The 25,686-nt window shown below is 58.0% G+C and overlaps 1 protein-coding gene across 11 annotated transcripts in view; it reads left to right on the forward strand.

Annotated features, from left to right (window-relative positions):
• Positions 1–3,730: 3,730 nt before the first annotated feature.
• ADGRB2 (adhesion G protein-coupled receptor B2) overlaps positions 3,731–25,686 on the forward strand; it is a 29,878-nt gene continuing 7,922 nt past the window's right edge. For 2 of the 11 annotated variants that reach the window (XM_008066761.2, XM_008066762.2), the window contains exons 1-23: positions 3,761–3,781; positions 4,169–4,985; positions 16,147–16,230; positions 16,521–16,685; positions 17,869–18,033; positions 18,627–18,791; positions 18,874–19,041; positions 19,113–19,214; positions 19,358–19,464; positions 20,290–20,484; positions 20,660–20,728; positions 20,806–20,914; positions 21,230–21,557; positions 21,927–22,032; positions 22,235–22,278; positions 22,534–22,660; positions 23,106–23,209; positions 23,314–23,416; positions 24,110–24,260; positions 24,443–24,512; positions 24,936–25,002; positions 25,170–25,255; positions 25,553–25,651. In XM_008066761.2, coding sequence (XP_008064952.2) covers positions 3,761–3,781; positions 4,169–4,985; positions 16,147–16,230; positions 16,521–16,685; positions 17,869–18,033; positions 18,627–18,791; positions 18,874–19,041; positions 19,113–19,214; positions 19,358–19,464; positions 20,290–20,484; positions 20,660–20,728; positions 20,806–20,914; positions 21,230–21,557; positions 21,927–22,032; positions 22,235–22,278; positions 22,534–22,660; positions 23,106–23,209; positions 23,314–23,416; positions 24,110–24,260; positions 24,443–24,512; positions 24,936–25,002; positions 25,170–25,255; positions 25,553–25,651 — 3,452 coding nt within the window. Of the gene's footprint in view, positions 3,782–4,168; positions 4,986–16,146; positions 16,231–16,520; positions 16,686–17,868; positions 18,034–18,626; positions 18,792–18,873; positions 19,042–19,112; positions 19,215–19,357; positions 19,465–20,289; positions 20,485–20,659; positions 20,729–20,805; positions 20,915–21,229; positions 21,558–21,926; positions 22,033–22,234; positions 22,279–22,533; positions 22,661–23,105; positions 23,210–23,313; positions 23,417–24,109; positions 24,261–24,442; positions 24,513–24,935; positions 25,003–25,169; positions 25,256–25,552; positions 25,652–25,686 lie in introns of those variants that run through there. The other 9 variants (XM_008066768.1, XM_008066769.2, XM_008066765.2 and 6 more) reach the window with 8 other exon arrangements.

The raw sequence follows: 25,686 nt of genomic DNA on the forward strand, positions 1-25,686 counted from the left end.
CTCCCCCCCCCCCCCCCCCCCCGCCGCCCGCGTGGCCCCGCCCCCGGGGGCTGGGGGCCACCCCTCATCCCCCCTCTCGGTTCTGCCCGCCTTTTCCTCCTTGTGCCATGCGGGAGGCATCCGGAGCCTCCTTCCCCTGACAGAGAGACCCCCGAGAGTGGCACAGGGCGACCCACCCTGGCAGACTGGGGGAGTAGGGGGAAGGGCTGCACGGATGAGGTCGCTCCCTCCCCTCGGTCCAGTCCCCTCGCTCCGGAGGCTGGATGGAGGATGTGCGCCCCCCTGGGTGCCAGAGGTCCTGGCGGGGGTGGGTCCCTGAGGAACCTGCCTCCAGGTCGGTGTCTCGGCAGGGGGCCTGGGGGCTCCAAGTGGGGGTCCCTGCCTGCGTGGCGGCCTGGGCTGGACCCGGCAGCGAGCGCCGGGGAGGCGGAGGGTGAGTGACAGGCTGGCGAATTGGAGCTGCCAGGTGGATAAACGCGACGGATGTGCGCGTCTCGTGCCCCTCCTCCTCCCCGCCCCTCCCCCGCCCGCGGCAGGGGCTCCCGGCCCCCTGCCCAGTGTCCAGGTTCACAGCTTGCCCTGCCCCTGGGAGTCGATCCCGGAGATCCTGAGACCTGTGCTCCTCCCCCACTGCTCTACACACCGCCCCCCCAGTCTTGTCTTGGCCCTTCCAGCTGCTACAAAACCTTGGATTCCTTTATTGGTGAAGGGAAGATGAGGAGGCCTTTGGGATTTGAGAGGAAGGGGACTTGAGAGTGGATTCTTGGGTTTGCTGGGTGTCAGGTCATATAATGAAGGGAGCCCTCAGCTGGAGAAGAGGGTCCCTGAGACAGATTACTCCAGCCAGCTACTCGGTGTCTCAGCCCTGGGAGGTTCCTAAGGCCTTTTGATTCTCCTCTCCATCAGCGTCCTTTGACCCAGGAAGTTCTTCCTCAGAGCTGACCTCTGTACCTCTTCTCTCTAGCTCTTGTGCATGGGTAGGTTTTTGGTCTTACTGTGTTTGGAGGTGGCAAGGCCATCTTATTGTTCAGCCCAAAGAGGCTTCCCAGAGGCAGTGCCCTCGATGTCAGTAGGCCAGAAGGGATCCTTTATGAGGTCCTGAGAAGAGGGAGGGTTATTGGGGCTGTGGCCAGGCTCTGTGCTGGGAACTTGTCAGGAGGCTGATAGGAAGATGTATGCAATCCTGAGGGCAGGGATCATGGTCTTCATTCCACAGAGAGGGAAACTGAGGCTCAGAAGTTTCATCAAGGCTAAGAACCACTTGGGCTGCCTCTGAGGCAAGGATCCCTTCCCTCTAGCTTCCCTCAGGGAGGCATAGGTGACTCAGGTTTCCCAGGAGGACAGGCCTGGCCACACACATGCAGGAAGGTCTTTAATACGAATCAATGGCTCTCTGTGACCCAGCTTGGAATTGGGTCTTTGCCTTGTTTTGAGTGGCGGGAGGTGATTTTAAAAAAAGGGGACCCTAAAAGGTGTTATGTCGCAGCAGGCACAATGAGGGTCATACATACCCAGGGTGAAGTCCCAGAATGAGTGTGAAGGTGTCAGGAGGAGACTGAGGGGAGGAGGAGGATTGGGTAGGGTTTAAAAGCGGCTCAGTTCTGGAGAAGCCAGGTTATAACTCTGGACGACGTGGACCTTGTGCATCTTGATGGGTTGGGGCTGTGGAATAGGGAATAGCAGAGGCCCAGGAGGCAGGGCTGGGGGTCTGAACCCCCAGCTTCAGAGATACAAAGGAAGGAGTAGCAGGGCAGATCCCATCTGACACTTAGCTGTCATGTGCTGAGCTTCAGAGGGTCAAACACCTGTGTTCCCACTTGAGGATACATGTGCCTCTCTGCGCATGTGTACAAGTGTCAGACTCTATGCCCATGTATGTGCACACCCCTGAATGCATGTGACAGCATGCATCTGAGATTTTCACCTGTCTGTGCGTATCTATCTGTTCACATGCAGAACACCTGGGAATGCCTGTTTATACATAGGTCTGCACACATGTTTTGGTGTGTGTCCTCAGGGCACAAGGATGTTCAAGTGCACATGTGTTGGTGTGTGTGAGGGGAGGTTCCTCATGATGCGCTATGTGGGGGAGGGGAGGCCAGTTATAATGAGCCCCCAGCCCCCCCTCTGCTGAGCCGCAGCCATGGCCTGAATTTTGCAGCCTGCTTAAAAATAATTGGGGGCAGTGGGGGGATTGGATGTCACTCATCATCAGCCATTGGCTTTGCTAATGCTGCAGCAGGCTGGGCGGGTTGAACAGTTTGGGACAGGCATAATGTGGGGTGGGAAAGGTCAGGGGTCTGAATATTTTTTTCAGCTTTGCGGGGGGCTAGGTGGGTGGGAGAGAAACACAGCCTGTTCTGGCTTCTGCTGAATAACTCCTTGAGGGTCTTTAGGAGAGGGTGGGGTGGCTCCTCCCCAGTGGATAGGACTGCCTTAGGCTTGCCTCTGCCACCTTCCCCGCACCCCCTATGTGGCTGGGAGGGGCAGGTGCTTGCTTGGACCTGGCTCAGAGGTGTAGCATGTGGGGGTGTGGGATCTGGAGCAGTGAGGAGGGGGCTGGATGCTGCATAGGGATGGGAATGCTGGGGCTCTAATTTCCACCCCCCACCTCCTACTGTTAGACTCACGAACAGCCAAGGGGAAATCTGTCTCTAGGGAGCAGCTGTGTCTTGGGAACATCTGGCCACACCTGTGAATTCCTATGTGTGTGATTCAGTTCCCAGAGCCACTTTGGTGTGATCTTGAGCAGGTTGTCTCCCTTCTCCAAGCCCCATCTTTTCCCCTCTAATGTGGACCACCAGGCTCTAGGGGCCCATGCAGTGCTGTGAGCTATCCTGTGGCATGGAGAAGGGGGGTGGTGTGGATCCCTTCAGGGGAAGCATTAGGAAGTGGTCTGGTCTAGACCATGAACTAGGCTCTGTTTTCTGGACAGTGGGGTGGGGCTTGGGCAGGCTGTGGGCAGTGGCACATCCCTGGCTTGCTGGGTGGGAGGACACCTGTCGCTCTCCCCTGCCCAGCCCTTATCCACTCTGACCTGACTGCTCTGGCCTGACTACTCTGCCTGTTTGCAGGGTGGGGCTTGGGTCCTAGGTGCCCTCCCACACCTGGAGTACATTCACACCTGCTGGGAGCTCAGCTAAGTGCAGTGCTTTGAGGAAAGGTGATTAACAAACCCTTGTCCCCACTCTTAAGAACTTGAAGACTCCTGAGATGAATGAGCTAGTTCCTAGGGTAGCAGTTTAGGATAGAGGTCACGATTGGCCGGTGGCTTCACTGGAGGTATCAGACCGTGAGCCAGTCCTTAGAGGATCATCCCATGGAGGCAGAGGGGAAGAGGGTTAGTTACTGCACCCATTCCACAGATGAGGAAACTGAGACTCATGAGGGTCTCCCAGCTGATAGGTGGCTGGCTGGGCTGGAGCTAAAGCCCAGTGTTCCCTAGCTTGGTGCCTCACCCCCTTGTTCCAGTCAGAAAATCCACAGCAGTGATATGCATGATGTCCACACCGGCAGTGCCCTCCTGTGGGCATGGCTCGGTTGTGTGCAGTCCTGGCCCACTGGCTGTAACTCCACCCCTTTCTCTCCCACTCAGTAAAGCAAGCGAGTGAGAATGACATTGTTCCAGGAATAACCTTGAATTGCTCTGATTTATAGAAAAGCAAATCGTAGTCAAACATTACCACTTTGACAATTACTGTGGGATTACGCGTGACACACCTCACAGCTGATCACGACACTGGGACTGAGAGCAACAGTTATGCAGAATACAGTTTGGGTGGTGGGGGTGGGGCTGGATCTGAATGGTGGGCCAGTATGCTTGTGGTTCATGGGCTGACTCTGAGGAACCAGAGGATAACAGTAACGACAACCACGAATGTTTCTTAAGGTCTTACAAGTTTCCAGGCACTTTCCTGAGCCCTTTCCTTCACTTACTTTATGGTAGGAATCTTGTGAGATAGGTACTATCATCAGTCCATTTTACAGGTAAGGAAACTTAGGTTCAGAGAGGTCAATTCTAGTCTCTTGTTTCAGATCACACAGGTGGACCCGAGAGACCTCAAAGACCACGGTCTTCACTATGAGGTCCACCTGCAATTAACTGTAGGAAGTTCAGAGCCCATGTTGGTCGTGATGGGGGCCTACTGACCACTGTCTCTCTCCACAGGGCAAGGGACATAGGATGACCCCAGCCTGTCCCCTCTTACTGTCTGTGATTCTGTCCCTGCGCCTGGCCGCCGCCTTCGACCCCGCCCCCAGTGCCTGCTCTGCCCTGGCCTCGGGCGTGCTCTACGGGGCCTTCTCGCTGCAGGACCTCTTTCCGACCATCGCCTCGGGCTGCTCCTGGACCCTGGAGAATCCCGACCCCACCAAGTACTCCCTCTACCTGCGCTTCAACCGCCAGGAGCAGGTGTGCGCACACTTTGCCCCCCGACTGCTGCCCCTGGACCACTACCTGGTCAACTTTACCTGCCTGCGGCCCAGCCCTGAGGAGGCGGGGGCCCAGGCGGAGTCGGCGGTGGGGCGGCCAGAGGAGGAGGAGGCGGAGGCGGCAGCTGGGCTGGAGCTGTGTGGCGGCTCAGGCCCCTTTACCTTCCTGCACTTCGACAAGAACTTCGTGCAGCTGTGCCTGTCGGCTGAGCCCTCGGAGGCCCCACGTCTGCTGGCGCCCGCTGCCCTGGCCTTCCGCTTTGTCGAGGTCTTGCTCATCAACAACAACAACTCCAGTCAGTTCACCTGCGGGGTGCTCTGCCGCTGGAGTGAGGAGTGTGGCCGCGCTGCCGGCAGGGCCTGTGGCTTTGCCCAGCCAGGCTGCAGCTGCCCCGGTGAGGCAGGGTCTGGCCCCGCCACCACCACACCTCCAGGCCCTCCCGCTGCCCACACCTTGTCCAATGCCCTGGTGCCCGGGGGCCCAGCCCCACCTGCTGAGGCCGATTTGCACTCGGGGAGCAACAATGATCTATTCACAACCGAGATGAGATATGGTGAGTCTGAGCAGGGCTTGGGTGTGGTGGGGTCGCTAGGGGGCTGACGATGTCCACTGGTGTGCCTCCTGGCAGATCCTGGGCCATTCATGTGGTCGTTCACCACTATCATCTCTGTGCTCAGCCTTGTCCAGATGTTGGGGTCACCGGTAAAATGGATTGGAGTCAGACCGACCTCATTCTTAAAGAGTTTGCAGTCTGGGCAGATGAATGGGGGCACAGATCAGATAATGCAGAGTGATATGTAAACCCAGGGAGGGGACCCCCTCATTGGGCAGCCAGAGGAGGCTTCCTGAAGGAAGTGATGCGAAAACAGAGGCCTGAAGGACAAGTGGGAGTGAGAGGAGCCAAAAGAGTGCTGAGGGCATTCCAGGCAGAGGCAGCAGCGTGCACAGAGGCCCAGACCTGGGAGTGACAGTGGCAGGCCCTGGCCCTGCAAGTTGACGAGTTTCCTGGAGGCTGGAGTAGGCAGGGGGCTGGGATATGTTCCTGTCCATACAGGTCAGTGTTTTTTGGCATGGCCCCAGGGTCAGGGCAGAGGGAAGCGGGGAAGAGTGTGCCTGGACGAAGGGGCCTGAGCTTCCAGGCTGCCTTGGAGGGCTGGGCTGGCTCAGCTCCCAGCGTCCCCTCTCTCCCCCCTCCGGGCCCATGTCTTCTGGGACTGAGGCCGCCAGCTGCTAGAGCTTCCTGCTGACTGGGCAAAAGCTCTGCGAGCCCTTGAGTCCTGCCTGCTCCCGCTCCCACCCCAGCTCCCTCAGCCACGGCCGCCTTCTGCAGACCCTGCTTCCTGCAGCTTCAAGGCCCCAAGTGCCTCAGCTGGATCCTGTGTGCCTGCTAAACAGGGATGGGCTGGGGGACCTAGCAGGGAACAGGGGCTTACAACATGGGGGTGGGAAGGAGGCAGGCCTGGGGTCTGGTCCCAGCTCCAAAATTGGCAGGGAGACCCCTCCCCTCTGTGGGCCTCAGTTTCCCTGTTTGGAATAACAGGCGCTGGCCTTTCCTCACAAGGATCAAGGATGCAGGGATGGAGGTTGGAAGGGGAATCTGGATTTCACTGAGAGTATTTCCAAGGAGGCAGGGAATCTCATGTGATGGCTGCTAGGAGTACTGGAGAAGGATGGCCTGTCCCCATCCCTGCTTTGTAGGCTAGAACCTGGAGTTGGACACTGCCTTTGACTGGTACCTTGAGTGGATCCCTTTATTTGAGGGGGAGGCAGCAGTTTCTTTGTAAAATAGGGAGATATCACTGAATTAATTGGGGAGTAGCTATCATGACAGTACGCTCTCCCAGTGCCTTGGGGGGTCCTTCTTGGCTTCCCCCATGAGATATCTGGCCTCATGCCCATCCATGGCAAGTGCTCCATGGCCTTGCTGTGGCCTCTCTTCCAGGTTAGCTTGGCCTCTAAGGCGGTCGATGAAGCCGTCCGAGTGACAGCCAGGCCGTGGGCAGGTTACGGGTCCTGGAGGCTGGCCTGGAATTTAGTGCCTGCAGGAAGAAATTGAATTTCGCTTCTTTGTCGAACATCGGCGGAGAAGGCCAGGCGTATATCAGGAGGTTTATGGCTCTTCCTGCCTGGTCACCACTACCTGTCACTCTGTGGGGGTCTCCCTCATCGTGCTCAGCTGTGGGTGGGTTCTTTTGTCTGGCTTTCCCTGTGGTCCAACGGCCCAGTGGTCGGCAGTGGACGGAGCAAGACTCTGCCCTCATGGGCGGGCACCATCTGGGCAGGCTGCCATGTGGAGCACAGAGCCAGGAGCAGCCAGCTGGGCTTGGCTGAAGCCGGAAGCAGGAGTTGGTCGGTAGCTGGGGTGTCTTGGGGGGTCATAGAGGGCCGGCAGTGGGGAAGGCAGGGGCCTCTGGGACTAGAGATGGGTGGAGATTGGATGTCTGATTATTCCTGGGCATGAGGCCAGGTATCTTTTTGAGCAGGGAGCCCTGCGCTGGGGCTCCCAGCTGTTCCCAAGCCTGACCTCTGCTCTTGCCCCTTGTCCTACTTGGCATGTCTCTGTGGGGTTGCTCTGTAGGGAGAGTCCCTGGAGGAGTTGGCATGGGATGCTGTGGCATCAGCCACCATAAGCGGGCTCACATAGCATGCTGGTGCCCAGAGCAGGGCTGGCACAGCCCCTTCCCCTCCCTTTGCAGGCAGGAGGCTCTTCCGCTCTGCCACCTCCTCCCTCCTGCCCAACTTTCCTGGTGTGAGAAGCAGTGGGTACATGATTCAGTTTGTTCCATGTGTCAGGGCGTGTCTGAGGATCCGTGGCACCGTCTGTGCCTGGTGGCAACACCACCTTTGCCAAGCCTTTGGCCTCCTCCATTTCTCCCCTCGTCTCCTCCCCACTGGGCTGCAGGAGAATGGGCTGGCACTTGGAGCTGCCAGATTGAGAGCAAGATTCATGGGGATGATGGTTAAAAGGAAGTGTGAGACCCTTGTCTCTGGGCACTAGGGCAGGGGAGCCATGTTCACCTTCTCTGGGACATCCTTGAGTAGATTCAGCAGCAAGGCCACGCAGGGTGGGCTTGGGTTGGTACCGGAAGCACGAGAGGCCTGGGAGCTGGTGGACAGTGACCGGGCGGAGTGCCCGGGCCGCCTCGCCTCAGAGCCGAGTGCGTTTGACAAGAGGGTACAGGCGCCTGTTAATTTCACGCAAACTGCCTTTGATAGATCTCTTGTTATTTTTGGTGAGTTGAGCCATACATTTGTGCCATCTTGCTGCCGCAATCTGTTAAGTGGGGGGAAAGGAAGAAAGAGAAGGCAGGCAGGAAGGAGCTCGGCGGAGGACTGGCACGGAGGCTGGCTGAGGCTGGGGCTGGAAGATGGGTCGCAGAGGTAGTGCCAGCCGCAGAGCCCAGTTCCCAAGGGCCAGTGCCTGCCTGCAGTTTCTACCCACTGACCCTCCAGTCCTGAGGAGGCACTGGCCAATGAGGATGGCTGTGCCCAGTGACGCTTGGGAGAAAGAGCCCCCTTGTGCACCCCCTCTCCCTGGCCACACTCCCTGTCTCCCCTCAGGGGCACTGTCCCACCCTTGGCTGCCTGCTGCTGTTGTCAGGCTCCATCCTTGAGGTGTGGCCACCAGGTGAGCCTGGGGTCTCCGGCAAGAAAGGGTTCAAACCCCCCACTCTGCCACTGCTGCTGTGTGACTTGGGTAAGGTTCTGTCCCTCTTGGGGCCTCAGGACCCCCGGTTCTCTGTGTGTTACTCCCCGATCCAGCCCCTAGTGACTCCCCAGCACTGCCCAAACTCCTCAGCCTGGCATTTAAGCCCCATGATGGACCCAGCTGCCACCTGCTTTTCAGCCTTCCCTTGAACTCTCTCCTACTTTTTCAACTGAGGTTCTTCCCCTGGAATGCCCTTTGACCTTGGTTATCTAGAACTTCCCCATCCTTCTAAGCACAGCTCAAGCCCTTGTCCCTTCTAGGAAGCTGCCTCGGATCTGCCCAACCCAGCCCTAAGGTTGGCCTTTCACTCTCAGCACTCATCTCCGGCTGTTCTCTTTCAGCCAGCCTGGTCTGGTGGCAGGAAGTAGGGGCCCTCCCTGCCTGATCAGGGGCTCAGACAATGAGGAGGCAGGGTCTCTCTCAGGGCGGGGTGGGGGAAGACCTAGCACTCGCAGTGGCATTTCCTGGAAGGTTCTTCCATCCCAGATCTGTACTGTTGAAGCTCTGTGTGCTCTATCATGGGATGAGGAGTGGGGCACAGTGGTCCTCAGATGTCTCAGCAGAGACTGAGTTCCAACTGGTCCCTCACATACATCTTCATGTCTTTGCCGGAGTGGAGTTTTTGCCAGGCCTTCAGCTGGCTCTGAGTGAATGAAATCACAGGTGAATGAGGCGCACTTTCTGCCCACCACTGGGGAGAGTGACCACTAGCATATAGCGGTGGTCTGGTCCAGGTTCAGTGCCTGGCCACACCACTGGCTAGCTGTGTGACTGCAGACAAGTTACTTCACCCCATTTCATCACCTGTAAAATGGGCGTACTGAGAGCTATTCCACAGAGTAATGGGGAGGATTTAATATGAGGATGTGGGTAAGTGCTTAGCACACAGTCGATCTCTAATAAATAACAGCCTGGTCATTGTCATTAGTTGTAATGGGTACAGTCATGCATGGGCAGACGTCAGGGGAGAAGGAAGAGTAAAGGATCAAGCCACAAAGTGGAGGAAGATGGTCTGAAGAGGGTGATTCAGAGTTGGGTTCTGAGGAATGAATCGGAATTCACTAGCCTCTGAAATTTCTCAGCCGGGCTCGGTGGCTCAGCCTGTAATCCCGCGCCTTTGGGAGGCTGAGGTGAGTGGATTGCCTGAGCCCGCGGGTTCGAGACCCGCCTGGGCAACTTGGCAAGACCTCATCTCTACAATAAATCAAAAATCAGCCGGGCGTGGTAGCACACTCCTGTAGTTCCAGCTACTTGGAAAGCTGAGGTGGAAGGATCGCCGGAGCCCAGCAGGTCGAGGCTGCGGTGGCCGGGAGCGGCCACTGCACTCCAGTCTGGGCGACAGAGTGAGACTCCAACTCAAAAAAAAAAAAAAAGAAATTTCTCTTTAAATTAAATCCCCTTTTAAAATATAATATATTAAAGCAAAATTTCAGCTCATAACTAGAGTATCACTTATCTGAAATAGAGGATAACCAAAGAAACAACCGCAGTGAACACAAAGTGACATTATTAAATCCTACCTAGATGCTTTTCCTGCCTCTCCATTTGTTAGGAAGAGATATTAGCATGTGCTGGGGATGTGTTAAAGTCTAGGACTGCACAGAGACTTTATCTTTTGTGCAGTTGGAAGGATGAAAGTGACCCTATAATCTATCATCGAAACTGGGGCATTTTTGAGGTTATAAAGGAGAAGAGGTGGGTACCATTAATTACATCAGGAAAAGAGGCACACACCAATTGGCAAATAGTCACTCTGCTGAAGAGAGAGACCCGGGGAGAGCCTGGCTTCCCCTGTCCAGGATCTGGTGTTATTTAATGGTACATTTGTGAGCTGCCCCGAGTCATTTTCCGCCCCATGCTTTGAGGAAACCCGCACGAGGAAGGGCTTTCGAGGTAGAGGAAACAGCCTGTGCAAGGGTGTGGAGGTGTGAAACATGTTGAGTGCAGGAGCTATAAGGAGACTGGAGCTCTGGATGGTGGCCCTCGTGGAAGGAGATGGGACCGGGACTTTGACTGCCACCCAAGACATTGGGGCCTCATCTTATTGGCCGAAGGCTTTGCAGCAGCAAGAAACTGGATGTCGCGCAGAAGGCAGGCTGAGTTAGACACGGTCCCTGCTCCTGAGAAGCTTCTGGCCACATAGGGGAGGTGGCGGGGACACAGCCAGCTCTGGTGGGAGGAAGAGTTATTGGACAGGGCTTGGCATTCTGACTGCTGGGTACCTGGTCTGGGGTGATACTCAGCTGCTCTGCACTTCAGGGGTAGAGCTTGGAATTCTCAGAAAAGCCTCCCTCCCCACTGCGCCCCTGTGATTCTGATACACTGTGGGGTACAGAAGCACACTGCTAGGGGTAGGGTGCCAAGGAGGACCCAGCCAGAGCCACATGTCAAAGGGATCAGTTGGCACCTGTGCAGGGCTCTGGGGCTAGCTTCAGAGAGGAGGCAGAGAGCCCGGGGAAGGGAGGACTGCTTTGTAACTCACAACACTCTCTCCTCATGGAAGTGACGATTATTGTAGTTATTTTTAACACATTCATATCATGGTAGGCTGAGGGGCAGGCCTGTGTGGAATGTGGGAGAGGCTCTGTGGAGCATAGCATAGCAGGTATCTACAGTCCTGTGCGTGTGGCAAAGGACCTGTGCCCACCCTGCCTGCCGGTGCCAGGGGTGAAGCAGGAGGGAACCTTGCGTGGGTGGGGTGGAGGAAGCCCAGGCAATATCTGGCCCATGTTGCTGAATGTCTGTCTTCCCAGAATCTAGACCCTCTATAGAAGAGGGGTACAGGACGTTGAGACCCTCCCTCAGGGCCCACAGGAGGAATGAGCCCGATACTTCCAGCTGCAACAGAAGGTAGCCTGGGAACCAGACCACAGAAAAGGGGGCCAGCATACCCAAATCCCTATGTTGTCAGAGTAGGAAGACTTCCTGGAGGAGGTGGCATCTGACATGTGGAAGATTTTGGCAAATTGAAATGAAGGGAAGAGTATTCCAAGGGCAGGGAGTAGCATTAGCAGCTGCATGGAGGAAGGAAGGAATTTGCGTGGTTAGGGATAATGAAAAGGAGGGATGTCTCCTTTTCAACAAGAACTTATTGTGCTCCCAGAAGTCCACATCTCTGGTTACACTGAATTGTCACAATGAGCCTGTGTAGTAGGAAATGTCATCCTTACTTTCAGTTGAAGAATCTGAAGCTCAGAGAGATGAGGTGACTTGCCCCAAGGCACACAGCAAGATGGCAGCAGGTAGCAGAGCTGGGAATCAAACCCACACGTGTCTGGCTCTAGAATCTGCACCCTACCTAATGGTTCACATGGCCTTGCAGTGTACTTGGCTGCCCAGTAGGTTGAGGAAATCAGGATTGGACAGGTCAGCAGGGCCCAGAGCAAGCTGGCCTCAGAGGTTTACACTGCAGCTATAGCCATGGGGACCACTGAAGATTCCTCCGCCGGGGAGTCGTGTGGCTGGAGCTGGGATCTCAGAGGATCACTTTGGAGGCTACAGAGGAGAATCAGGTTCTTGTGGAGGGGCAGTGCAGCAGATGTGCAGAGGAACAGTTGCAGTGCTGTGACAACAGGGCAACGGAGGCAAGGGCAAGGGGCTTTGGCAGGGTGAGGGAGTGACTCAGGGCCCTGTGGGGTTTAGGAAAGGTGTCTCCAAGGAGGTCCATGTTGAGTTGCATTTTGTCAGAGCCAGTACTGGTCAGTGGAAAGAGCGTGGCCTGCAGAGTCAGGCAAGCCTGGGCTCGGATTTTGCCAGTGTGAGACCTTGTCGCCTCCTTCCTCATTGGCAAAATGGAGGAAACTGGTCCTGATGAGGGTGAAACGAGGTGATGTAGAGGGCACACTGACTGGCACCTAGGGGTTGTTTAGTAAATGTTACCGTACAAAACAAGACAGTGACAATGTTGAGTGGTTGGTGTGGCTGGTGTGTCCAGGCAGCAGGTCTGCCTATGACAGGTAGCCTGATGGGAACCCAGTGGATCATGGGGCTCAGGCATCAGAGCCCCTGGTTTTACAAGCCTGCTGAGCTCACTGCGCTGCACACTCAGGAATTCTTGGGGTGCTCACACCCCTTTCCGGGGCCCCTCCTTGTCTTCTTGGACCCTGCTTGGATCAGCTTCCTCCCCAGTTTGCCGTGTTTTGGGCTCAGAGCTTCTGGGGCCTGCACATGGTGTGTGCTGAGCAAATGTTTGTTTCGGTAAATGATACCTCTGGTCTTCTCTGTATTCTTCCCCCTTCAGGGAGCACTGGCTTTCTTATGTGTGGGAAATAATTGGAACTAATCTGCTCTGAGGGAGGTGGGGCGGCAGGGAGAGGGGAGGACAGTCAGTGTAGGGCCTGGCTGTGTGGCCTTGAGTTTGTTCCTTCCCCTCTCTGGCCCAGCTCCAGAGGCTGGGAGAAGGGCCCAAAAGCTGTACCTGGGACATGTTCTGATTTTCAAATAGGATGGATTCTGGAAACCACCACCCCCTGCTCTGCTCTGGTTATATGTGGGACTGGCCAGCAGATGGTCAGTGAGTGGTTAGAAGAGGACATGGGGACTACAGGAAGCAGGGTGGTCCACGCAAGCAGTTCAGGCTGGGCTCTCCCATGTCCGTTTGGTGGGCTGACTGGCTGCCAGGCTGGGGGATGGGTGCACCCAGACATGGTGACAGGCAATTCGCTGAAACAGGCTGGGAGAGAGGCCGCTCAGCTGGATCTGCATCTGCAGAGTGTTTGTGTGGAGATGGGCAGGCATCAGGCTTGAGGGCCCGGGAGCCCTGTCTTTGAGCCATCGGTGCAGGCTGGCATATCAAATCTGTGTGGTTGGTGCTGCTGGGTGGAGCTGATACCTTGCAGGGGGAGTCAAGATTACAAATGACCATTTCCAGTGACCTCCGGTGAGGGGGAAAGCTAGGAGTAATGTGTTTTCTGGTGTTTATTGATATTTCTCTGGGCTGAGTTCTGTGCTGGCATTCACTGGGGTCAGGGAGATGACTCACATATAGCCTTCCCTCAGAGGGCTCATGGTGGGGAGTGAGGGGTATTTCAGACAGCCAGAAGATGGAACCATCTGTGATGAAAGGGCATGTAGAGGAGGGGGCAGCCAACTCTGTCTGGCAAGGACAATGTGAGGTGAGAGGTCATTCATGATGAGTTTTGAAGGTCAAGTAGGAGTTTTCCAGGCAGAGGAGGTGGAGCATAAACAGGTAGAGGTTTGAGAAGAGATGATGATCCTGTTTTGGACGTGCTAAGTTAGATCGTCAGGAGAGCTGTTCACGGGGCAGGAGAGTATACAGGAGTGGGGCACAGAAGGGGCAGGGGCTGGGCATCATGACTTGGGAGTCTTGGATCAGAGGGGGTTCATTAAGCCTTGGGGGTGTACATGCAGTGAAAACAGAACCAAGCATGGGTGCCTGATGGGAAAAGCAGTGGGAAAATAGACCAGTGAAGGAGACAGGAAGAAAGCAGACAGAGAGGCAGGGGACCAGGAGAGTCAGGGAGGAGAGTGTTTCAAGGCAGAAGTGTCAACAGGACTAAATGCTGCTGAGGGGTCGAGCAAGAGGGCCTGCAAAGTGTCTATAGGATGTAGCAGCAAGGAGGGTGTTGAAGACTTTGCCCAGAACAGTTTCAGCAGAAAGATGTGGGCAGCAGCCAGACTGCAGTGGATTACCATGGGAGGTGACATTTGAGCCAGGAAGTGAGCATCAGGTGAGAAACCAGAGTGCTGGCTGTGGACCCCTCACTGGAGGAGGAGATGGCAGAGGGTCAGAGGAGGTTTTCCCGAGAGTGGAGGAGCCTGGGTCCCTTCCTGGGCCGTCTCAAGGAGAGAATGCTGCCAAGTTGCTGCTGAGAGAGGGGTAATAGAGGGAGCCCCCAAGAGGGCGGGAAGCATAGGAGACAGGTCTGGCCATGGGGCTGGCCTCGGCCGGGGGAAGGGCTGCAGGGAAGCTGGGGTGAGACAGGTAGGGCAGGAAGTCAGGGGCTCCCGTGCCAAGGTCATTGTTGAGAGAGCATGGGTGGAGACCGGCTTGAGGAGGGAGGACAGGGGTCCAGTGTGGCTGCGGGGGGGACTGAGGGCAGAACGGAGCCAAGAAGGGCCGCCGAGAAGCCCTGGGTGCCCAGCGGATGTGGAGCCCCTGAATCTGCTGTGGTGCCAGTTGGCACAGCCATCGATTTCTTCAGCAGCCTGGGGGTGGGCGTGGAGAGGGTGGCTTGTCACAAGGCTCTAGGGCTGGGGATGGCTGAGCAGGCGGGGCGGAAGGGCTGGAGGAGGGGATGGAGGAGCTGGCAGGCTGGCACAGGCACCCCTTCTGTGGCCCCAATAGGGGCAGAATCCAAGTGGTGGTAGGAGGGGTCGCGGATGCTCTTCAAAGGGAGGAGGCTCAGGGGCCGAAGGGTGGCATGTAGGGGAGTGGAAGGGGTGGAGTCTGTGAGCAGAGGGGAGGTGATAAAAATAAACCAGATAGTTACTGTCTCCTGAGCATTCACACACAGACACACAGTACTGAGAGCATCACGGCCTCCTGACGGGGGTCCCTGAATTAGTCCTTGAGGCAGGGGATATTATAAGTATTGTTGTTCAGAGGATAAAGTTGGGTCAAAGAGGCAAAGAGATGTGTCCAAGACCACACAGCTGGTCAATGTCCATGCCCCAGTTGAGGTCCAGGATGGCCCTTCCCCAAAGCTGTCCTGTTGGTCCAGCCTTCAGAGACAGAAACGTTTCAGGGACGATGTGGATCAGGCCCTGGGGCCGGTGGCTGAAGTGGAGGGAAAGGCCCCACTCTGAACTGAGTGGCAGTTCAGAGCCCCAGGCAGCGGGTTTGCTTGGGGTGGCCACTCTTCATGCTTGGTCAGGAAGGGTCCCCTTAGATGCAGAGCCCAGACTGGGCAGCAGGGGGCAGGAGGAGAACAGCCCTAGTGGGTCCCTTCAAACTCAGGGCGCCTATCCTGTGCTGCCCCGGCTTTCAGAAATAGGAAAGGGCCTGGAGGTAGGGGAGAGGAGTGCCTTCTTCTAGTGTGGGGACAGCATAGACTGATCCCTGTCCTCAAATGCCGTTCTAGTTCCACCTGCCCGGCAGCCTCTGCACCGACTGGGCCTTTCCCCTCTGCACTCATGTCTGCCACTCACACTCACTGCCCTGTGGAGGGAGAGGGCCTGGATGAGCACATGTCTGTTCAGGAGGGGCAGGCTTTGGAGAATGGAAGCCTCCAGGGCTGGGGGTGGGGGAGGTTCCAAGGCCCAGAGCAGGTACATACATCAGGGCAGCTGAGAGCCCAATGAGGCCAGGGTTGAGGTAGCCCAACCTTCTGGAGCACCTGCTACCCCCTGACCTCGCGCAATGGGAGGAAGGTCTGCTGGATGTAGGCACCTGTCTATCCTAGGCCCCTTGGGTCTCAGAGGAGCAGCATTCTGACTTGTGCCTCCAGGCCAAGTTCAGTGCCGCTTGCGGAGCAGAATCTGGGCCCAGGACTCACCCTTGATCCTGCGTGAATTGTATCCCAGCGATAGGCTTGGGGCAGGGGTTGTAGCTGCCCAGCTTGGCTGTTTTGTTAGCCCCTAGGAGTCAGTCCTGTGAAGAAATTGTGCTGTGTGCTCTTGGACAAGTCACTTCCCCTCTCTGGCCTTCAGTTTCCTCGTCTCTAAACAGAGATGATGGGTCCTCCTTCCTAGTGAGAGGATTCAAGGAGATGGGTGTGGGCCACACTTGGCACAGAAGCCTCCCAGAGCACATTAATATGAGCGGCCACTCTGCTCCGGTCTCTCCCCATCTAGCTGAGGCAAGAGGTAGAGAAGATGCTTGTGAGGCCACAGGCAAGTCCTATGTAGCCTTCTGAGCCTCAGTTTCCTTATCTGTAAAATGGTGGGGTGGGGGGCAGGGAGCAGGATGCGATGCTTTCTCAGCATCACCTGCTGTCGGTTCCAGGCCCTCAGGCTGAGGGCAACCAAGGTTGCCCTCTCTGTGCCACTGTGGCAGGACCGAGCTGGCTCTGGCTGAGCCCCTGCCACCACCTCCGTGTTCCAGGTGAGGAGCCGGAAGAGGAACCGAAGGTGAAAACCCAGTGGCCGAGGTCTGCAGATGAGCCTGGGCTATACATGGCACAGACAGGTAACTCGGGCCCGCCTCCCTTCCTCTGTGGCGGGGGCCCGACTGTGTGGTGTCTGGTGGCATGTGTGCTTGGCGTGTGCCCGTCTGTCTATGTCCTGGAGCTCAGTCGCGTCTCTACCACATGAGGCCTGTGGGCAGGGCTGGGTTGCCTCCTGAAGAGCCTGTCACTTGGGGTCAGGGTAGGAGGGTCCCTCTGATTCCTGTCCCCACCCTGCTGGTATTCCCCCACCCCCATGAGACTGAGTGCTTGGGAGGTGCCCCCTGCCGCCGACGCTGTCCCTCTCTCGTAGGCGACCCGGCGGCTGAGGAGTGGTCCCCGTGGAGCGTGTGTTCCCTGACGTGTGGGCAGGGTCTGCAGGTGCGGACCCGCTCCTGTGTGTCCTCCCCCTATGGGACCCTGTGCAGCGGGCCCCTGCGGGAGACCCGGCCCTGCAACAATTCAGCCACCTGCCCAGGTATGCCCGTCCTGCTCCCCACCCTGTCTGCCTGCAAGGTTAGGTCCTGCCTGGGACTCAGGCAGATTAATCTTCCAAAATGGTTGGCTGGCTCCTTCTTTCATGCAAAAAATTGGCTGTCCCCCACAACATGCGAGCCCAATGCAGGGCACTGGGGACGTAGATGGATCAGACCAGGGCCCACACCACTGGGCTCAGTCCTGGGCACGTCATTCCCCTGATGCCTGTGTCCTGGTAGCCAAGGACCCTCATCGCCCTCTGTATTTCCGGTGCTGTGACCACACCAGCATCTCCCGTGCTGTCCCAACTTCCCCACACTGGCTTACTCTTGTCTCATTCTTCCTTCCCCATCTTGGCTATTCAAATTCAGCCTGCCATTCAAGATCTAAGATAAATGCCATTTCCCTGACTATTCCCTCTTTCCTTGGGGTCCCCTTTCCTCTGGGAGCCTTCCCTGGACCCTTAAGCCTTCCTCAGTTGAGCATGTAGTTGTTGAGGAAATGCATGTGCCTGCCTGGGACAGCTGGTGAGCCGTGGGGCAGGGCAGCTTCAGCCATTCCTGCTCCTTGCTCCCTGAGGGGGTGAAGCAGAGCCTAGGCCATGCCAGCTGATGCTGTGGAGTTAGAGTAGGGCCTACGTGGGGGTGTGGCAGGAGCTTGCAAAAGGCTGGGGCAAAGCTCTGTCCCAATGTGTGAGCTCGGTGTGTGAGCTCAGTGTGTCGGTGTCTGTGTAGAGGTTCATGTTTATTTGTGTGTCCATGCGCTTGGGGCTGGGAGGGGCGCTTCTTGTGCCCCAGGCCTGTTGTGTTGCATTGAGGTTCTGGGTCTAGGGGTGGGGAGGTGGGTAGGGGTGGAGTGGGGTGGACTCGGGTCCTTTCTTGGGTTTTCCTGAGCCTCCAGGAGAGGAGGACCCCTAGGCTGGTCCTAGTCTCCTTGTTCGGGTATCTACAGGGGCTGTCCTGTGTGAGTTGGGACCAGACGCCTGTGTCTTCCACATCCCCTCAAAGGGGGACGTCCTGGGGCCCTGAGGGTGCTCCCTGGCAACAGAACCCAGGGCAGAGCCAATAAGGAGCGGCCGCAGAGCTGCGGAGCTCCTGATTGGTGGGTGGATGGGCGGGCGATGGCAGTGGGCGGGGCCAAGGTGCTGCCCAGCCACCGGCCACCGGCCACGTGCTTCCTTGCAGTGCACGGCGTGTGGGAGGAGTGGGGGGCCTGGAGCCTGTGCCCCCGCAGCTGCGGGCGGGGGTCCCGGAGCCGGATGCGGACCTGCGTGCCCCCCCAGCACGGCGGCAAGGCCTGCGAGGGTCCAGAGCTGCAGACTAAGCTCTGCAGTATGGCTGCCTGCCCGGGTCAGTAGTGCCCGTGTGGGCGCTGCCCAGCCGGGTGGGGGTCGGGAGACCTGGGGAGGCAGTCAGGTCCAGTACCTTGTCCCTGGGGGCCCCAGAAACTTTGGCCAAGCATGGGGAGACTAGAGAAATATTCCATGTGGGAGGGGACCCCCAGCCCTGACTTAGATCGGCACTTAGATCCATTGAAAGGAAGCTACTCTTCCTCTAAGCCCTGGGCTGCTAATAGCAATTTGGTGTCCATGGTCATGTGGACTGTGATAGGACACAAAGCCACGCTGAAGTGCAGGCAAAGATCAGAAGGTGTCCAGCAGCCCCTTAGCTACAAGCGAGCTCGTGCCTGGTGCTGAGAGGTTAGGTGTCCTGTGATCCTAGAGCTGTGGCAGACAGGCAGCATGAGGCCCAGCCACCACCTGCTCACTCCAGCCTCCCTCCAAACCTCCCTGCCCCCTCCCCCACCCCCGCCACTCCAGCGGGTCCGGCCTGGATCCAATCAGAGTGCCTAGCAGGCTCTGGGTCTCCCTGTGGTGCCCTTCCCCCTCCAGCCCTCACACATCCTGCTCAACAGCAAACCCTGCTTGTGTCTCCCCATGCAGTGGAAGGCCAGTGGCTAGAATGGGGTCCCTGGGGCCCATGCTCCACGTCCTGTGCCAACGGGACCCAGCAGCGTAGCCGGAAGTGCAGCGTGGCAGGCCCAGCCTGGGCCACATGCACGGGTGCCCTCACCGATACCCGAGAGTGCAGCAACCTCGAGTGCCCGGGTGAGTGCTTGGCACAAGGGTGGCAGGTGGCAGCCCCAGCCCTGGGGGCACCTGGGGCCACTCATGCCCCCCTCTTCCACAGCCACTGATGGCAAGTGGGGGCCATGGAATGCGTGGAGCCTGTGCTCTAAGACATGTGATACGGGCTGGCAGCGCCGCTTCCGCATGTGCCAGGCCACGGGTGCACAGGGCTACCCCTGTGAGGGCACAGGAGAGGAGGTGAAGCCCTGCAGTGAGAAGAGGTGTCCAGGTACTGCCTGTGTGACCCCGGGGGGCTGGAGGCCTTGTGGGCCTGGCTGAGCGCCTCCCCTTGCACCACAGCCTTCCATGAGATGTGCAGGGATGAGTATGTGATGCTGATGACATGGAAGAAGGCAGCTGCTGGAGAAATCATCTACAACAAGTGCCCCCCGAACGCTTCAGGTAAGGGGTGGGTGACTCCCTGCAGACCCCCACTCCTGCCATTCTTGTTGCCCCCTTCTGGACTCCCAGCCTCTCCGAGGTGTGGAGGGACGTGGGTGAGAGCTCAGCCTCCACACCCAGCCCTCTGTCCTGTCGCCTTGCAGGGTCTGCCAGCCGCCGTTGTCTTCTCAGTGCCCAGGGCGTGGCGTACTGGGGACTGCCCAGCTTTGCCCGCTGCATCTCCCATGAGTACCGCTACCTATATCTGTCAGTGAGTGTGCCCTGCTGGGCTAGGGCACCACAGAATCTGTCTCAGACTCTGGTAGGGGGTGGAAGGAGCTTGATTCTCACTCATTCCCACGCACCTTGGCATACACTATGCTCACTTCTGCCTGGCTGTGCCTCTCCTTGTCTGGCAAACTCCTACTCATACCTCAAGGCCTGATTCTCAAGTGTCTTCTTTTATCCCTGGTGCCTACCTCTGTGCTCCTGCAGCCCCCTGAGCTCCTCAGTCACTAGGTGCTCATCCAGGTGTCGGTTTGTGCTGCTAGCCCAGAGCCTCCTGGAAGGCAGGGACAAAGTTGAATTTATTTTTGTGTCCCCAGTGTCCAGTCCAGGGCCTGTCATGGGGTGAGAGTGGTGTCAGTGAATGGGTGTACATGTTTGTTTGACTGAAATTGGGTATTTGTTGTGTGTTTGCATTTAGAGTTTGTGTCAAGAGATGAGAGAGAGAGCGTGCGAGAGCGAGCGCAAGAGCGCTAGCTCATTACACTCCAGAATGTGCATGACCCCTTTGGAATGGGGAGGTACCCTGTTCCCATACTGTGCTTATCATCTTTTGTATATACATCTGAGTACCTTTTTTCTCTGGGTGTTTCTATTTCTGTCTTGTTTAAAGTATCCTTTGGGATTCTCTCTCTCTTTATGAGTCCCTTTCTTAAGCTCTGTCTCCCTGTGAGCCCCTTTGAGCATCTCTGACCCTTTCCTCCTCTCTCTCCCTGTGGATGCAAGCAGTGGGTGGACTGGAGTGGGATGGGCCTGGGTTTGGTCCCAGCTCCTGACACTTCAGTGACAGTGTCCCCCATATCACCTGCAGCTTAGGGAGCACCTGGCCAAGGGACAGCGTATGCTGGCAGGTGAGGGCATGTCGCAGGTGGTGCGCAGCCTGCAGGAACTACTGGCCCGGCGCACCTACTACAGCGGGGACCTACTTTTCTCCGTGGACATTCTGAGAAATGTTACTGACACCTTTAAGAGGGCCACCTATGTGCCCTCAGCAGATGATGTGCAGGTACCACCCTATGCTGCCAGGAGGAAGGAGGGCAGAGGACGGAGAAGTCCCAAACTGAAGGGGGAGGCCAGGCCCCTATGGCAGGGTCTGCTGGGGGTGGCAGTTGTGGCTGTAGTGGGGAAGCCCCCTGTTCCCTGGGGCTAGGACACCCTGACACTCACTGCTCTCTCCCCAGCGCTTCTTCCAGGTGGTGAGCTTCATGGTGGACGCAGAGAACAAGGAGAAATGGGATGATGCTCAGCAGGTGTGGGCACAGCTTCTGGCTTCTCCTTCCATGACTCCACCCCCTGCCTTGGACCCTTACACGCTCTCTGTCTCCAGGTGTCCCCTGGCTCTGTGCACCTGCTCCGTGTCGTGGAGGACTTCATTCACTTGGTGGGCGATGCTCTCAAGGCCTTCCAGAGCTCTCTGATTGTCACCGACAATCTGGGTACAAGGAAGATGGTGGGGAGAGGGTGCTGGATGTGATGGAACCCAGACACCGTGGGGGAGGATGGCTTCTGTGGGGCACTTCCTGTGTTTCTCCCTTGTCCTTTCTGGGCCTGTCTTTCCCCCATGTAACCCCATATTTGTCTCTTTCTCTCCACATTTCTTCCTCCCCTTCATCTGTGTTGTCTGTTTCTCTGTCTTTGTGCCTTGATGTCTGTATCTACCTGTCCTGGTGTGTGTTTCCCCCACGTCTGCCCCTGGGTCTCTGTCCCTCCTTCTGTCTCTGGTATGGCCTGCCCCCCTCCTCCCACTGCAGTGATCAGCATTCAGCGAGAGCCCGTCTCGGCCGTGTCCAGCGACATCACATTCCCCATGCGGGGCCGCCGGGGCATGAAGGACTGGGTGCGGCACTCAGAGGATCGCCTCTTCCTGCCCAAGGAGGTGCTCAGCCTCTCCTCCCCAGGGAAGCCAGCCACATCTGGGGCAGCAGGCAGCCCGGGCCGGGGGAGGAGCCCAGGAACTGTGCCCCCTGGCCCAGGCCACTCACACCAGCGCCTCCTCCCAGTGGACCCAGATGAGTCCCCCTACTTTGTGATCGGTGCTGTGCTCTACCGCACCCTTGGCCTCATCCTGCCACCCCCCAGGTGAGTCCCTGGGACAGGTGGAGGGGGCTGCTGAGGGTTCAGGGAGGCAAGGTAAGAGCAAGGAAGACTGAGCCTTTGTGGCTGCAGAGATGCACTGCAACTGCAGCCTCCTATACCTTCAGGAACCCTTTGCCTGACTCTGGACATAGGTGCTTCTCAAAGTCATTCTTGTCACTCCCAAAGGCTTTCTTGGCAACCAGGGGTGGGGCTGAGCTCTAGACTTTACCCAAAATCCTGGGCCCCACTGAGCTAGACCTTCCCCTGGGCCTTGGCTCCTAGTAGCCTCTGCTCCCATCCCACAAAGCTTCAGGGATTCTGATGGGTCTGGGCACCTGCTGGCAGGAGCTGACCTCAGTACCTGTCCCTTAGGCCCCCTCTGGCCGTCACATCTCGGGTGATGACAGTGACTGTGCGGCCCCCCACCCAGCCTCCAGCTGAGCCCCTCATCACAGTGGAGCTCTCCTACATCATCAACGTGAGTGGAGACCCAGAAAGAAACCCTGGGTGTACCCCAACATGAGCAGGTGGAGGCTTCCTTGGTTGGGAGGGGCTCTGTCCCCAGTGGTGGGCTGAACCTTGGACCTGCATGGGAGCTGGCATGGCTCCCATGGTATGGGCGGTGGTCAGGGGTGGTGAGCTTCCCACCCTAGACTGCACTCATGTCTTCTGCTCCCCAGGGTACCACAGATCCCCATTGTGCCAGCTGGGACTACTCTAGAGCGTGAGTTGGGTGGCAGCTCTGGGTGAGGAAGGGTGCAGCCCTGGGACCCAGCTGAAAGAGGTCTCCTGCCCGGAAGGCAAGAGGGTTCCTTGGTGCCATCTTTGGCCTAAGGGGTTGAGAGCACATCTTGGCACTCCCTGCTGTTGCCTCTTAGATGTGGCCTTCGTGGATTTCACCTGTCCTCGGGCAGTGGCCAGCATGGGGGTGGGGCCATGTAGCTGGGCTGGGGCTCACTTGACCTCTTCCCCACCCAAGAGATGCTAGCTCGGGGGACTGGGACACCGAGAACTGCCAGACCCTGGAGACCCAGGCAGCTCACACCCGCTGCCAGTGCCAGCACCTGTCCACCTTTGCTGTGCTGGCCCAACCGCCCAAGGACTTGGTGAGTAGGAAGAAGGTGCTTGGGCTGGCAAGGGTGGGTGGTCCCTGGGCTGCCAGTGGCCATTGGTGACAGTGTTGGCAGGCGCATGGTTGATCTCCAATGTGCATCTGCAGGTGCCCTTGTGGGATCAAATACAGATGTCTGTACCCCTGGAATGGTGCTCACAATGATGTCACATATGGGGATGTGTGGCAGTGGCTGAGTGCCTGTGTGTGTGTGTGCGCGCACACGTGCATGTCTGGTTGTGTGTGGAAGAGTATAGGTGACTGAGGGTAACTGTGTCCATATAGGTAACTGGGTCTGCCCTGTGCATGTGTGAGTACACTGCTGAGAAGGTGGTGTCCTTCCCCGTGTAGGTGTGCAAGTCTTGCTAGATTAGGGGATTGGGCATCCTGCCGCTGCCCTCTCCCAGCCACCCATCTGGCCCTCCACCTCTCTCCCCCAGACCCTGGAGCTGGCGGGCTCCCCCTCGGTACCCCTCGTGATAGGCTGTGCAGTGTCCTGCATGGCGCTGCTCACCCTGCTCGCCATCTATGCCGCCTTCTGGAGGTAGGTGTGACACCTGCCTCCCGCAGGGTGGGACGGGAGGCTCCAGCCACACCAGGTCAGACGGGGCAGCCAGCGCCTCCGTCTCTGCCTGCTGTGCCCGGCAGGTTCATAAAATCTGAACGCTCCATCATCTTGCTGAACTTCTGCCTGTCCATCCTGGCATCCAACATCCTGATCCTCGTGGGCCAGTCCCGGGTGCTGAGCAAGGCAGGTGCAGGCTCCCAGGGCTGCCTGGGGTGAGAGTAGGGTGAAGGGGCAAGGGCAGGGAGCATCTACAAGTGTTAACGGGTGTGTTTTCTGGTACACCTGAGCTGCATGTTGGGTGAGGGTGTGTGTGTGAACTGGCGTGTGTGAGCATACGTGAGCACGTTGGAGAAGGGTATACTCGAGGGAAGAACGTCTGTGAACATCAGTGAACCTGTGCGTGAGCCAAGTGCCTGGTGGCGAGCATTGGGCAGGTGGCCTTGGGCCTTGGGCCTCCTCATGTCTGCGGGTGTGTGGGAGCCTGAGTGAGGCTTTTGCCACCTGCCTGTGTTGACCATCCCCTGTTCCCCCTCAGCCTTTTCTGCACAGTGCCAGCACCGTGCATGCCAGGCATGGGGCCCGCCCGGCTGTGACGTGGCAGGTGCTCCTGTCTGTCCCCCTCCCTGCCAGCCCCGTCTGTGCGTGGGCGATCTGCCCACCCGCCTCCCCGGGTGCTGAGTGCTGTGTGTGTGTGTCACTAGGCCCGTGTCGTGCTACGTGTGGGTGCAGGAAGGCGGGGGTGCCTGGCAGGGCTCTGTGGGGGGCGGGGCTCAGGTGGGCGGCCGTGGCAGCGCCCAGCAGCGGGCGTGGGAAGCCCGGCGCCTCGTGCCCTGGCGGCTGCTCAGGGCCACTCCCTCCCGTTCCCTCTCCCTGCAGGGCGTATGCACCATGACGGCTGCCTTCCTGCACTTCTTCTTTCTCTCCTCCTTTTGCTGGGTGCTTACCGAGGCCTGGCAGTCCTACCTGGCTGTCATTGGGCGGATGCGCACCCGCCTCGTTCGCAAGCGCTTCCTCTGCCTGGGCTGGGGTGAGCAGGGCCAGTGCTGGACTCTGCTGCTGGGCCTTGGTGGGCAGGGGCAGCAAGAGAGGCTCGGCTTTGGCCCTGGCCCAGCTCTCTGGGCACAGGGGTCAGCTGGGACGGGAGTCTGGGAGAAAGAGGGGGCCCTGAGGACCAGCAGCTGTCTCACTCTGGCACCCCTGCTCCCCCAGGTCTGCCTGCCCTGGTGGTGGCCGTGTCTGTCGGCTTTACCCGAACCAAAGGATACGGTACATCCAACTAGTACGTGGGCCTCCCATGGTGGGTGGTGTGGGTTCTGTGAGGGAGCCAGACTGGGCATCAGGCCTTCTCAGGCCAAAATCCTGGCCCTCACCTGTTGTGGATCTTTCTGAAAAATACCCCCCATGTCTGAGTCTCAGTTTCCTTGACTATAAAAGGACGTACTGGGATTGGATAATATCTGAGAACCATTTAGTTTAGGGGCCAGCCTTGTTTCATCCCCATGGTAGCCCTCAGTGGTGGGCCTGATATGCTTGACTTTGCTGGAGGGGAAACTGAGGCTCAGCCAGAGCCAGCGGTCACCCTCACTCTGTCTGAGGCTTGCACTCCACTGGTGATGCTGGCATGGGGAACTGAGCAATGATGTTTGAAGGTGGGGAGGGAATCTGCTGGGTGTCTGATACCCCTCTTCTCCCCCCACCCCAGCTGCTGGCTCTCCCTGGAAGGCGGCCTGCTCTATGCCTTTGTGGGTCCTGCAGCTGTCATTGTCCTGGTATGTGCCCCTATGGGTACCCTGGGGGGGGGGGGCATGGCCCCAGAGGGGCGTCCTGTCTGTCCCTCTCCTTCCTTCTTGCACTCCAGCTCCCACTCAGGGCTTTCCCTGCCAGGAGGGCACCTGGTGATCCTGTCTTCTCCTACTCCACTCCACTGGGCCCCCAGGTGAACATGCTCATCGGAATCATCGTCTTCAACAAGCTCATGGCACGTGATGGCATCTCTGACAAATCCAAGAAGCAGAGGGCCGGGTAAGGGGAGGGTCTCTGTGACTCGGCCTTTCTGAAAATGGTGCCGGGAGGGAGGGCTGTGGGTGCTCTCGGAGGCTCAGGGCTTGGTGGTGTGACTGGGACTCCCCAGCCTTGGTGCGTCAAGGTTGCAGGCAAGGTGGGCACCCGGAGTGCTCAGCTGCAGCCCCTCACCCACCCTAACCCAGCTCTCTCTCTCTCGTCTGCCCTCCCCTCCCACCCCACTTGGGGCTCACTTTGCCCCGTCTCCCGGCTTCCCATGTGTCTCCCCCCTTCTCCCGTGTCTGTGCCGCCCCCGAGGTCGGAGCGGTGCCCCTGGGCCAGCCTGCTCCTCCCCTGCTCAGCGTGTGGAGCGGTCCCCAGCCCCCTGCTCAGCTCAGCCTCGGCCAGGAACGCCATGTTAGTCATGCCCCCCGGGGGGCGGTGGGGGTGGG

Source organism: Carlito syrichta, unplaced genomic scaffold (genome assembly GCF_000164805.1).
Source record: "Carlito syrichta isolate Samal-C Ts95f unplaced genomic scaffold, Tarsius_syrichta-2.0.1 Scaffold309100, whole genome shotgun sequence".
NCBI classification, from domain to species: Eukaryota; Metazoa; Chordata; class Mammalia; order Primates; family Tarsiidae; genus Carlito; species Carlito syrichta.